The 13,779-nt window shown below is 43.1% G+C and overlaps 1 protein-coding gene across 2 annotated transcripts; it reads right to left on the bottom strand.

Annotated features, from left to right (window-relative positions):
- Positions 1–113: 113 nt before the first annotated feature.
- On the bottom strand, positions 114–10,162 carry nudt18 (nudix (nucleoside diphosphate linked moiety X)-type motif 18). 2 transcript variants are annotated; one of them, XM_021606714.2, is made up of 4 exons: positions 10,001–10,162; positions 7,098–7,281; positions 1,366–1,579; positions 114–1,058 (listed from the first exon to the last, which is right to left on the bottom strand). In XM_021606714.2, exons 2-4 carry the CDS (start codon positions 7,245–7,247, stop codon positions 457–459), a joined length of 966 nt encoding a protein of 321 aa, XP_021462389.1. In that variant the 5' UTR covers positions 7,248–7,281; positions 10,001–10,162; the 3' UTR covers positions 114–456. The 2 variants fall into 2 exon arrangements, with proteins under 2 accessions (XP_021462389.1, XP_021462390.1); XM_021606715.2 differs by lacking the exon at positions 7,098–7,281.
- Positions 10,163–13,779: the final 3,617 nt, after the last annotated feature.

Here is a 13,779-nt window from a genome sequence, read left to right on the forward strand (position 1 = left end):
ATTTGATTTTTCTGCATTGGTATTAGATTTCATGTGGCTTATCTAAAATGGATCATATGAAGCTAGATCATGATTGGTAGCTGAATGTAGTTTTTGAATAATAGCAGACTTGATTGAACGTTTGATCAAAAGTTTATAGACCCTATTCTGTATTGCAGTCCATTTTTCACAATCTTTTCCAGCAGTTTTCAGAATGGTGGTCCTGTGTGGCTGTTGCAACGCAAGGGTTGATTCCCATGGGGGACCAGTACGAAAAAGTAAAAATGTACTCGTCAGTCGCTCTGGATTAGTGTTTGCTAAATGACAAATGTACAAATTGATAAACGTTGTAATGTCTGCTCTCAAAGGTACATATGTATTTTGGCCGCTCATAGACAGGTACTTGCCCCACGTATTCCCAAAATCATCTTCAAGTAAAAAGTGTATTGTTTTTGGAATGTCATTTCACCACCTCCCTTAGTAGAGACTATGCACTGGAAGGAAGGACCCAGTAGTTATTCTCTGTTGAATCTTGTCTCTTAGCTGAGGATTCTCCACTTTGTACCACTGAAAGCGAGGGCTCTCGATCAGTGGTGGTTGACTGGTGTGTGGCCCCTCCCCAGTGTGTTCCAAAGACACCACTGTGTTGAAGCAGAGTCCATCTGTCTTCCCAGGGACCCTTCCATTGTGCTGTAGTCCCAGGATTCCCCTTGTGTTGACGTTGAGGTCGTAGTAGGAGGAGGGCATGGCCTCTTGTACCAATGTGTTGGCCGCCCATGTGACTGTGTGGGTTTTCACAGACACGGCCACAGGGAGGTGCAGGTCCTTAATGTTGCCCAAAAGGAGCCAAAGCACCCCATCAGAGCTGCTGAAAGTGAGGAGAAGTCGCTGTACAACAACATGGCAGCACATGTCTATAGGGTGAGCCACAGGATGCCAGGGCTTCTTTCTGTATTTCAGGGCGGTATCGATGAGTCTGAGGATGTCACGACCCCTCAAGGTGAGTGGGGAGTCTTGGTCCCACCACTGAGCCTGGAGAGACTCTGCATCAGCCTCTGCCATCGTCTTCAGGGAGCCTCCTAAGGGAGGAAAATATGCAGGAACAGCAGTGAAAAGTAACTAATCAATGCTGCCGACTCCTGAGGAACAAGAAGTTCAAAACTTGACAAATTGACTTGTTGAAAGTCACTGAGCTCTTCAGTAAGGCCATTCTGCCAATGTTTGGCTAGGGAGATTGCATGGCTGTGTGTTTGGTTTTATACACCTGCAACAGGTGTGGCTGAAAGGTGTGTATATACCCACCCACTTATTATTGAAGAATATAAGCTGAGCACAACTAAGCCTGCTATTTGTATGAAAAGCTGTAATACGTGGATAAACTTTTACCTGTAATCTCCGCCAAGAAAACGAATCGGATCCACTGCGGCCCCTGTTCTTGGACCAGAACCAGGGTAATGGGTTTGCAGTCGAATCCAGCCTCTTCCTTCACTTCCCTTCTCATGGCCTCCACAATGCTCTCTCCCTCTTCCATACGGCCAGCTGGAAGGTACCACTGTTTGTAGCAATTCTCCTTGGCCTCCTGCACCATGAGCACCTCATTCTGCAAATACAGGTGACACACACAATAAGATACACTTTGATGAAAAGTGTAATGAGATGTCTTTTAATTTTTTTTTTTAACAGTACCAGGAACTATTCATACCCCTTGCAGACCTTACTCCAGAATGACATTCCTGAGGGGGCATGTTAAATCCATGGGGAGCTCTAATAAAACTGTTCTGTTCAAATGTACAAACATTTATCTGTGCGGCATCGTGCATTTTGTCCACACCAAACGCGATCATGACACGCAGGTTAAAATATCAAACAAACTCAACCAATTATATTAATTTGGGGACAAGTCAAAAAGCATGTATGGCAATTTAGCTAGTTAGCTTGCACTTGCTAGCTAATTTGTCAAATTTAGCTAGCTTGCGGTTGCTAGCTAATTTGTCCTGGGATAAACATTGAGTTGTTATTTTACCTGAAATGCAAAGTCATCTACTCCGACAATTAATCCACATAAAACGGTCAACCGAATCGTTTCTAGTCATCTCTCTTCCTTCCAGGCTTTTTCTTCTCTGGACTTTATATTGTGATTGGCAACTTTTCATAAATTAGGTGCAATACCGCCACTGAAATCGTTCATCTCAGTCACCCACGTGGCTATAACCAAGGAGGAGATGGCATTTGGGTACCTGCTTCTACAAACCAATGAGATGGGAGAGGCAGGACTTGCAGTGCGATCTGTGTCAGAAATAGAACCGATTTCTATTTTAGCCCTTGGCAACACAGACGCTTGCAAGCGCAATAATTGAACAGATTTCTAAATATATTTTGCAACGCTTGCGCACGTGAGTAGTGTGGTCAGCCTGTTTGTAGCGTCCATTTGCTGTTGCTGGCTGGCAGTGGTTGCGATTTCCATTTGCAAGAATGTGCGAGCCACAAACTCTGCTTCCACTGGTTCAGTTTTGGTTAGATCCAACAATGGCTTGACCTTGTTCACACCCTAAAGTCTCAGGATCCATGGGACAGATCTTCCACCAGTTGACTATTTCCTTCAATAAATCGTGATGACATTTCCCCCAGCACGGCATCCAAAGTACTGAAAAAAAAGTTTACACGTCCTATCGTCTCCATAATCATGCTGACGCACTGTGCATTCAACTACATACTCTTCCAGAGTTTCTCATCAGTATCTGTTGTTTACTTGGAGCTGAGGTGCTCATGCCCTCCTGGCATGCCTCCCAAAGGTTTTCAAATTCATTGTCACACTGGAGTTTTTCAACGCACTTGGATAAGTTTGACACCGACGTGCAGATCAGTTGCTGTGTTCAGAAATGGAGACCCAGAATTGAAAGTCATGTTAGCAATAAACTCAAAGTTTGGCTCTATCGCTGCTTACAATAAGCCTTGGCCTCAAGTCTCACATCTGTGCCATATACGTGAGTAGACTCGATTTTACAGAGCTGTTTACTTGATTTCACGGTCACTTGATTTCAAAATTACTGACACTGTGCCGAGGTGGCCAGAGCATCTCTGATCAAGTAGTCTTAAGTTTTCCCCAGTGTGCTGTGCAGCAGCCGTGGGTTTCCCAAATAATTTGTACAGGGAGCTACACACATTGAAAAATGCATTCTGCCTCCTCAGTCGACCTAGCGTGCACCCCATTTCAAATGCAGTTGGTGATTTAAAGTTATCACATGTGGCATTAAGTGATTCAATTGATCTTGCAATATTTTCTGCACAACCCCGTGTTTCACGGACATCAAACTAACCCTGTCGTAGCATTGACTTAGAATATTTAATGCTGAGGCCAACATTTGTTAGCTCTGAGATAACAAGGTTAGTAAGTGATAAAGCATCACATTGTTTGCTTGTTGCCATTGGCAGCAACCGCTCTCGCACACTATTTGCGTCTATAGATCGAATAACAATAGAAATGTTAATCACATCCAGTTGGATCTTTGGTTCCATCTACTTTCAATGTATACCACAATTCACCAATTTCCTCTGACAATCTTGCGAGCTATGATTTCATTCTGAAGGTCATGATGTATTGTATTACGTGGAATTGTGCTAAATGATTTTGCAAGTTCCTTGCCTTTTCTCAAAAGTTACTGCTTCCTCCTCCTCAGTCAATCGCATCCAAACTCCTTCCCAAAGGACGCTCATTTACTGCAATAAACTCCCAAGATCCACAATCCCTGAAATAATTTATTAGCTGCTCAGTATTCACAGGAGTGGATTTCTTTCCATTGCGCTTCATGTTTCTCATAATCATGCATTTCACATGCTTTTTAAAGAGGTATGCTTCCCCGCCCTTTAGTGTTGTCATTGGCATGTTTCCAAGTTGAGTAGCCAGTTTGAGTGAAGCTCTATCCAAATTAGTATTGGAGCAGAGGATGACAGCATCTGCCTTGCGGGAATATTCAAGCCACTCTGTTCTTGAACCAGGAGCTTTCTACTGAAAATGCGGCACAGGTAAGTGTCGAGACAAACCTGTGCTGGCTCCTCACAGATGTTGTCAGGTGCTAGTGGCTGGGGTAACAGAGGTGCAGGTGTTTGTGATGTTACCCTCATGCTGGTGCTAGGCCATGGCTCATTTCGATCTTGTTGGTCAGCAGGCGGCGAGGGGAATGGGTGGGTATTGCATTTGCTGCTCTCCTCAACCTCTGGTCAGGCTACTCGGCATCGGTTTCACCATGGTCCTCAGTTTTTGCTCTTGGCAGCACCCAGACATTTTTGGATATCCTTGCTGATCAAAGCTTTGCCGACTAGCTTTATTCAGTGCGCCACTACCAAAGCTTAAAAGCTAGCTGCAGCTGTCTGCAAAAGTGGAAAACATATGTACATTTTACCCCGCCCTGGGATCCAATTAGCTACCTAAACAAGGTAATGAAGGCGGTACCTTATGATATTGCATGGCTAGGTGCCAAATCATATTTTGGGATAACTAAATGATTATTACTGGCAGGTTCTTCCATCCCATCCAAATAACTCTGTAGTTCGGTCATTGGGTTCTTGGTCACCTCCCTGACCAAGGTCCTTCTTGCCCAGTTGCTTAGTTTGGTTGGATGTCCAGTCCTAGGCAAAGTAGTTTGACATTTCTTCCATTTCCCAATGATGGAGTCCTTGGAAACTTTCAACACTCTAGAAATTGTTTTATACCTGTCATGAAGTTGCCCTCTTTGGGTACAGCAAGCCCCATCCCCCTCTCCCTGCCTCCCCTTTCCTCCTTCAACTAGACTGCTGTGGTCAGAGAGAGGTCGTAAATTCCTGATGATCTCCTCATGGCCACACAGTATAGAGAGAGTGAAGTTTCATAGAGAACAAAGGAATTTCTTCCACCTCAGAACAACGTTTATGTTTTCCGGAGAAGGTATAAAAGATCGGTGAAGGGCCTCCCAGTGGTTAAGGGCGCTGTACTGCAGCGCCAGCTGTGTCACCAGAGACCCTGGGTTCGCACCTAGGCTCTGTCGTAACGGGGAGGTCCGTGGGTTGACGCACAATTGGCCTAGCGTCGTCCGGGTTAGGGAGGGCTTGGTCGGTAGGGATATCCTTGTCTCAACGTGCACCAGCGACTCCTGTGGTGGGCCGGGTGCAGTGCGCGCTAACCAAGGTTGCCAGGTGTTTCCTCCAACACATTGGTGCGGCTGGCTTCCGGGTTGGATGCGCGCTGTGATAAGAAGCAGTGCGGCTTGGTTGGGTTGTGTATCGGAGGACACATGACTTTCAACCTTCGTCTCTCCCGAGCCCGTATGGGAGTTGTAGCGATGAGACAAGATGGTAGCTACCAAAAAAAAACAATTGGGGAGAAAAAGGGGTAAAATTTTAAGAAAAAATAAAGATCGGTGAAGAATCCGGCTACGAACTAGTCCGTTTGTTACAACTTGGGGAAGCTCATGGGAGACTGTGTGGCCACATTACCATAACTATGTTCATATAATAGCCTCATGAGGTTTACATCTAATTGTTGTATAAGATGAATGAGTATGATACTGTTTGTAAAATTGTGTAATGTGATTTTGGATTGTAATGAAGGAAACTCCAATTCCCTTTTGAGTTTAACTAAATCAGAGGACTGCCCATGAGCCCAGTTAGTGTCAAGCATCCTGGGACAGCCCTTTTCTGCAATTCTGAATACAACCAACTTTGAGAAATTCTAATCAGACCATGTTTTCCTCCATTACGAGGGGACAAAGGTTGCAGACCATTGCTGAATCTTAACCATACCACGTGGTTAAACTCTTAGACTATCGATACCAACAGAATAAGAACAAGTCTTTATTAATTACTGGTCTGTAGCTAGGAATTCGGTATCATTGAACGCGAAGAACGACAACCGCCGAAATATCCAATCTATAACTAAATTAATGAATGTCACTCTGAACAATCTACTCTAACCACGACAGAGAGGGAGGACAGAAACTAACTTTTCAACAAAGATCAAGACGACACACTGAGCGTAAATATACATTGATTGCAATTGTTCCCGAATGAGAGAGTGAGCGTTCAGGTGTAAAGGATTAGCATTTCAATTGTTAACTCTGACTTCTTGGTCGACCCCCACTTCCCTTTTGTCTAACAAGCCGCAATGCCGGTTTAGCCCACTAGGGCACATTCTCCTATCATTTCTTGTAACCATATTTACTGTTTTGTTTATGCATTTCTGTGAATTACTTAATAAATAAATGATTTAAGACAATTGATATGGATGACTCAGTGAAGACTGGGTTCGTGCAGATAACCAACAATTTACGACGTTTGGAATGAGACTAACGTGAGGTAACGTAAATAATTCATCAGAAGACTATTGATCAGATATGAAAATATCTGAAAGGTTATATTGGGAAATTATAACCTTGTAATCTGAATATTTTCCTTGGTGCCCCGACTTCCTAGTTACTTAGTTACATGATTAATCATTTAGATCGCGTAATACTAATTATAGAGAATCTTTGATAAAAACAAAGTCTAAAATGTAATGACAGTAAAGACACGACATTCCCTTCCCCAGATATGCCTCATCACAATTCTCTCAGATCTATGGACAATTCCTTGGACTTCATGGAATAGTTTCTGCTCTGATGTGCACTGTGGGACTTTATATAGACAGGTGTGTCTTTCTAAATCATGTCCAAACAATTGAATTGGCACAGGTGGACTCAAAGTTTGGTGTGACATCAAGGATGATCAAAGGAATATGGATGCACCTGAGCTCAATTTGGAGTGTCATAGCAAAGGGGCGTGAACACAAATCAAAACTTATTTCTGTATTTCATTCTGTGTTAATTTCTAAACATGTTTTCACTGTCATTCTGGGGTATTGTGTGTATGTGTGTGTAGATGGGTAAGAAATCTATTTTGAATTCAAGCTGTGTTAAGTCAAGGGGTATCAATTCCATCTGTACATTTATTTTAGACAAAGGCCACAGAAGTCTAATGTCCTTAGGCCATGTGGACTTCTGCATGATAGAATAGTAACGTGTCAGGTTAGTAAGTGACCTAATTAACTAACTTAGCTCTTTAGCTTGGTGAATTAATCCCTTATCCTTACAGAGTTCATTGCTCACTACCTTTTCATTGAAGATGACAGCGCTGACGATGTAGGTTATCGTTTTCCTCAAGGCAACTGCTTGGACCTCTGCGGGTGCCGAATCGAACTCGTCGTTCACTTCTAGTCCTTCACCATTTAAAAGCTTTTCCACATCATTGTTCACATTCATAACTGCAGGTGACCCCACAGGACAAGCCTGGTCCCTGCAAAGAGATGCATAGAAAGTTGCACATCCCATCTATGCTCCCAACAATTGAATGGGTAAATCTCAATCACTGTCAAAATGTTGGTTTATTCATAACATTTTTGGATCATTTATTTTCTGTTAATCAATACCTCCACAAACATTTTTGGGTGTGTCAGCTAATGCTTTTCACTGAATTGTTGTAACATTAGGACATACACTGAGTATACCAAACATAAGGAGCACCATAATATTGAGTTGTGCACCCCCCTCACCCCCTTTTGCTCTCAGAACAGCCTCAATTCACTGGGGCATTGACAAGGTGTCAAAAGCATTTCACAGGGATGCTGGCCCATGTTGACCCCAATGCTTCCCACAGTTGTCAAGGTGGCTGGATTTCCTTTGGGTGGTGGACCATTCATGATACACAAGGGAAACTTAACCCAGCAGCGTTAGTTCGACACACTCAAACCGTGCACCTACTACCCTACCCCGTTCAAAGGCACTTAAATATTTTTCCTTGCCCCATTCTCAATGACCCACATTCTCAATTGTCTCTTTTTTTACCTGTCCTCCCGTTCATCTACACTGATTTGAAGCGGATTTCATGAGTGACATCAAAAAGGGGTCATAGCTTTCACCTGGTCAGTCTCATGGAAAGATCAGGTGTATACTCAGTAAGCTCAAGAAAAAAAGGTACATTTTTGTTTAGGTTGGTGACAGGTGTGTGTCAGTTGGCAGAAAGAGTCAGATGATAGAAAATGTAAGCTAATGTTTAATGAATGAGGCATGGCCCTATCTATAAACCATGCCCAAGTCAAGAAAGCTTACCAGCAGCACTTGCTACACTGAGCCTACCAGCGGGTGCTTTTTCAAAGCTTATGTCAGATGCTCCGGTGAGTAATTGGCTCCAATGAGTAATTTGCTCAATATTAGGAGTTGAGAAATACATTTGACATCAGCTAGCACGTTGTGGAACACACCTTCCACGTCGTTCATTATTTTCCATAGAATGCATAGCCCCTTGTTGATAAATTATAGCCATGGAATAAAAGTGATAAACACATTTGCTGCTAGAAATCTGTTCAACATCCACTGCAGTAGCTGGCAAATTAAATAGATAGCTACAGTAGTAGCCATGGTAACCAAACACTTGCTTTCATCAGTCCTAGCTTGCTATTATGAAAATCTAATTCAACAATACCGATGTTTTCAATTAGACTTTTGCTTTAAAAAGCAGCTCAAACGAAATGTTGTAAGAATGAACTATAGCCATTGAATTCTGCTGTGCCGATATAACATGCGTTATAGGGAAATAATGCACGCTCTAGAATGCCCTTCAAGCCAATAAGAAATGAGTATTCAACAATGCCATGGTATAACGTCCTAGAACACACACTATATTTGTATACTTCAATGGCTAGAGTTAATTCTTAATGTTCTATGTTTGAGCGGCGTTTGAAAAAGTCTAATTGAAAACATTATTGGCATTGTCAAATTTGATTGTCAGTGGCAAGCTTGGACTGATCGATTGGTTAGCTCAACTAGCAAGTCTGTTTGGTTACCATGGGGACTACTTTAGCCATCTAGTAAACTTGCTATGTACTTCAGTGGATGTTGAACACATTTCTACAGTCAAATGTGTTAAATTATAGCCATGGTATTAAAGGGTATAATCAACTCGGGGCTCTATGTGTACTCTGGAAAATAATGCAACTCCATGGAAGGTCAGTTCCACTCTGCCAGCGGGTCTTAGAACGCACTTTCCATGTAGTTCATTATTTTCCATAGACTGCATATCCCCTCGTTGATTATCCCTTTCAAACAATTAAGCAATAAGGCATCCTTGGGGGTTTGATATATGGCCAATATATCACAGCTAAAGGGCTATTCTTATGCACAACGGATACAGCCTTCTGCTGTGGTATATTGGCCATATCACAAAACCCCAAGATGCTTTATTGCTAATATAAACTGGTTACCAACGTAATTACAGTAGTAAAAATAAATGTTTTGTCATAGCCTTGGTATACCACGGCTGTCGGCCAATCAGCATTCAGGGCTCGAACCACCCAGTTTATAATGAGACATTTCACTGGATGTATAAATGTGAAGCATCCGGTTGGCGTTTCCACTCACTACCAAATATGGTGGTAAGAGGAAGCCCAGTGACCGGCAGTGGGAAAGGAGAAGATGGATTTTGGCCGAAATTCTGCGAATTTTCTCATCGACGAAACATTTGATCTCGATACAGTTCCGTTTCCAAAACTATAATCGGTTACTAACAGAGTGGACTAAGTTTAGTAGATTTTACCCTTTGACAAATCTTTCCTTGTACAGATATTGGCAATGACATGTTAATTAATATTCAGTGGCTAAAATTTCGCATGCAAGTATCGCTTTTCCGGCGGCAAGTAGCCAGCCTGTCGCAGTGGGCCAGTATCCTAATTAAAGTTCACTGGTTCGAATACACGTGTGACAAGGTCAAAACTGTCGGCTTGAGCAAGTTACGTGACCCTAATTTCTCCAGGTGCGCCGTATTATTATGGATGCCCCTATAAAAAACTACATTGTACCTATCTGGTATATTTAAAGACATATCGTAGGTGCGCTACTGTAGCTAGGACAGCCATTCAGCATTGTTTTGATGTCGCTGTTGAATGGGTGTGCAAATTAACGTCTCGACATTACCAAAGTAACAATTAGAAATTACATTTGGTGGTATTTATACCAATTACCTTCACTGAAGTGACATCAACTTTGACCGTCGGACTCGGCTGGCGTGTTTACTTGACAGGTGAGCTCAGCTAATCTTACTAACATCGGCCTCTTTACGTCCTTGACTAGTTGAGAGGCTTTGATGTGTTGCAAGAAACGCTAATATTGAGTCTGTACCTCAGACTTCAAGGCGGCACCCTACACTGGTTGGATATCCCGGTTTCGATTTGAACGAATCATGACCTATTGTTTTTACAAAGGACCGCCCCAGCACTTTCAGGTCCAGCAAGCTCTTCCGGGATAACTCACACAGTAGCTAACAAGCAGAGACGTTTGGAGTTCCTACATCGTTTGCCGTTAACATCATGCATAGTGCGCATAAATCATCACACACATTTCAAAACGTTATAACAACCCGTCTACGCGAAAACGAGTAACATATTAGACAACTGTAACCTGTGAAACGTTACAATCTTGTGGCTACCAAGTAGAAACTAATGTTAGTTAGCATAGCTAACGTTATTTAGCATTGTTCGGCCCATAGAAAGCCGAACAAAACTCGAAATCGGCTAGCTAATCAAATGTATTTAAGGCTGAACATTTCCTTACCCCACTGAAGTTAACCATTTTTCTTTCTTGGGAGTTCTTCTGTTTACATAGTATAGCAATACTGTGAGTCATCCATGCATTGTAGCTAGCTACTACTGTACCACCCATTTTTCTTCAGCACTAATTTAGGCAATGCATGTACATGAAATACCCTAAACATTAATAGTAGATCATAGTCTGGCCCAAAAAGATCCGACTACAGAAAGTATCACCAACAAAACCAAAAGGGATAAGAATAAGTCAACAAAAAATGTCAATGTAATGCAACATTTACTAATGTAAAGGTAAAGCAAACCAAGAGCATGTACAAAATGTACTTTATTTTACAGGATGATAATGCATGAAGCAAACATGGAATGACTGTAAAAGTGTACTCAGTCTAGATGTCGAGTGAATGTGTCATCACTCTGTAACCTGGTGCAGTGGAACAATTCTTGTTCAGCCTCATAGTGGCATGATGCTGGTTCTGATGTATGGATCGCTGAACTCCTGTAAATAGTGAAAGGTCTCTATTGGACAGATTTCCAACCATAACATTGTAAAACACTCAGTGGGCTATGAGTTTTTCCAACTTGAAACCCGAGGGCAGATGAAAGACCTGTCGAACTACAGCAATCTTGTAATTGTTGAATGAATTTGAGACTAAAAGAGCAGGGGGTTGCACAACAACTGCAATTGGACAATAGAACAAATAGGGCTGAGCTTGCTTTATGCAGGGTGCATCATCTAGTATGCACCTGTAATTAAAAATATAATTTCCATCAATAATGTGGAATGAAAAGTTCTAGGTAGCCAAGCCAGCGCATTTGTGGACCGAGTCTGCGTCTCTCACGTGGATAGGCAGACCATTCCATAAAAATTTAGCTCTATAGGAGAAAGCCTCTACTCTTCTGGGAAGGCTTTCCACTAGATGTGGGAACATTTCTGCGGGGACTTGCTTCCATTCAGCCACAAGAACATTAGTAGGGTCGGGCACTGATATTGGGCGATTAGGCCTGGCTCGCAGTTGGCATTCCAATTCATTCCAAAGGTGTTCGATGGGGTTGAGGTCAGGGCTCTGTGAAGGCCAGACACTGTTGCTGAAGTAGCCGAAATCCACTAATTTTAAGGGATGTCCACATAGTTCTATATATATAGTGTATGTCACTAGGTTATGCTGGCATTAAGACATTGTTTACCAATAATATAATTTGCTTGCATTTGTAAATTACAAAATTAATACCTCATTAAAAGACCTAGAGCTTTTTGTCAGACATTGTGTTTCACTTTGAAGACACTATTTATGAGTTGCTATGGCCCCTATTAAAGTAGACAGTGGACTATGATCTGTAGTAAGGGATGCTTTCTCAACGTGGATACTCATGTAACTCTCTCTGTCACTCAAATAATGTTGCCTGATACCACTTTTTAACATCATGTGCCAATGCATATGGATAATCTTCTTTTACCAAAGAACGCAGTTCTCCAAATTTGCTGAAACTCTCCAGACAGGCAGGTTTTCATTTTGAGCCCTGAACCCTACAGAAAGATGTTATAATGCTGACTGCTATAGATTCTTAATTCCCATCCTCATTCAGAATAAATGTGAAATTGGTAACAATATAAAAGATATTGAAGCACGTTTAATTAGTATGCTAGTAGTTCTTACATAAGAAAACGATGTGTGGGGTTCACTTAGTTTTGTAAGGTTCTAATTTTAAGAGTAAATGACTCCACAGACGCTAGGAAAGCTTAACCAAGTTTAATTCTTCCCAAAGGGTCAATACAGCTGCATTCAGACAAGCACTGATATTTAACCCTTTCTCCTAGGCTGAGTCTCCTCCTCCACAACTGTACAGCCAATGCATACACTCTGTTGCTAGACACAACCTTAGTGATATCTGTTCTTCCTCACTTCATCTGACCTGACCTCGACCCCAAAGGGCTTAACTCCTCCCCAACTCAAGGCTGTCATGCTTATTGATACCAGACTGTGTCTCTTCTCCTCCCAGAGGATCCCTGATGGCTAACCATAACATATCCTGACATAATGTAAACCTTATACATTACCCTCTCTCCCTCAGTGAAATTGTTAGGTTCTAAGATATCCACCTGTCTCCCCTACACATTCCAAAGCCATCTGACTCCTACTGTTACGGTGCGTGAATGAGGACCCAAAAGCGAATTAACGTAAACAGAGCTTCTTTAATAACAAAACATAGGTAGGCTCAGATGGACCGGCAGATTCCGACAGGACAGGACAAGGTTGCAGCAAACATGACGATAGTCTGGTTCAGGCATGAATAACACAAACAAGAATCCGACAAAGACAGAAACAAAAACAGAGAGAGATATAGAGGACTAATCAGAGGGAAAAAGGGAACAGGTGGGAAAAGGGGTGACGAGGTAGTTAGGAGGAGACAAGGAACAGCTAGGGGAAAGAGGGGGAGAAAAGGTAACCTAATAACGACCAGCAGAGGGAGACAGGGTGAAGGGAAAGGACAGAAACAAGACACAACATGACAATACATGACAGTACCCCCCCACTCACCGAGCGCCTCCTGGCGCACTCGAGGAGGAAACCTGGCGGCAACGGAGGAAATCATCGATCAGCGCACGGTCCAGCACGTCCCGAGAGGGAACCCAACTCCTCTCCTCAGGACCGTACCCCTCCCAATCTACTAGGTACTGATGACCACGGCCCCGAGGACGCATGTCCAAAATCCTACGGACCCTGTAGATGGGTGCGCCCTCGACAAGGATGGGGGGGGGGGGGGGGGAGACGAGCGGGGGCGCGAAGAACGGGCTTGACACAGGAGACATGGAAGACCGGGTGGACGCGACGAAGATATCGCGGAAGAAGAAGTCGAACTGCGACAGGATTAATGATCTGGGAAATACGGAACGGACCAATGAACCGCGGGGTCAACTTGCGAGAAGCGGTCTTAAGGGGAAGGTTCTGAGTGGAGAGCCAAACTCTCTGACCGCGACAATATCTAGGACTCTTAGTTCTACGCTTATTAGCAGCCCTCACAGTCTGCGCCCTATAACGGCAAAGTGCAGACCTGACCCTCTTCCAGGTGCGCTCGCAACGTTGGACAAAAGCCTGAGCGGAGGGGACGCTGGACTCGGCGAACTGAGATGAGAACAGCGGAGGCTGGTACCCGAGGCTACTCTGAAAAGGAGATAGCCCGGTCGCAGACGAAGGAAG

Source organism: Oncorhynchus mykiss, chromosome 6 (genome assembly GCF_013265735.2).
Source record: "Oncorhynchus mykiss isolate Arlee chromosome 6, USDA_OmykA_1.1, whole genome shotgun sequence".
Lineage (NCBI taxonomy): Eukaryota > Metazoa > Chordata > Actinopteri > Salmoniformes > Salmonidae > Oncorhynchus > Oncorhynchus mykiss.

Bases quoted from the DNA above. Each gene is read 5' to 3' on its own strand.
- nudt18 (XM_021606714.2), bottom strand. From the start codon at position 7,247: ATGAATGTGAACAATGATGTGGAAAAGCTTTTAAATGGTGAAGGACTA. The intron at 1,580-7,097 runs GTAGTGAGCAAT...CTGTATTTGCAG, and splicing joins CTGTCATCTTCAATGAAAAG to AATGAGGTGCTCATGGTGCA. The intron at 1,059-1,365 runs GTAAAAGTTTAT...TTCCTCCCTTAG, and splicing joins TTTCTTGGCGGAGATTACAG to GAGGCTCCCTGAAGACGATG.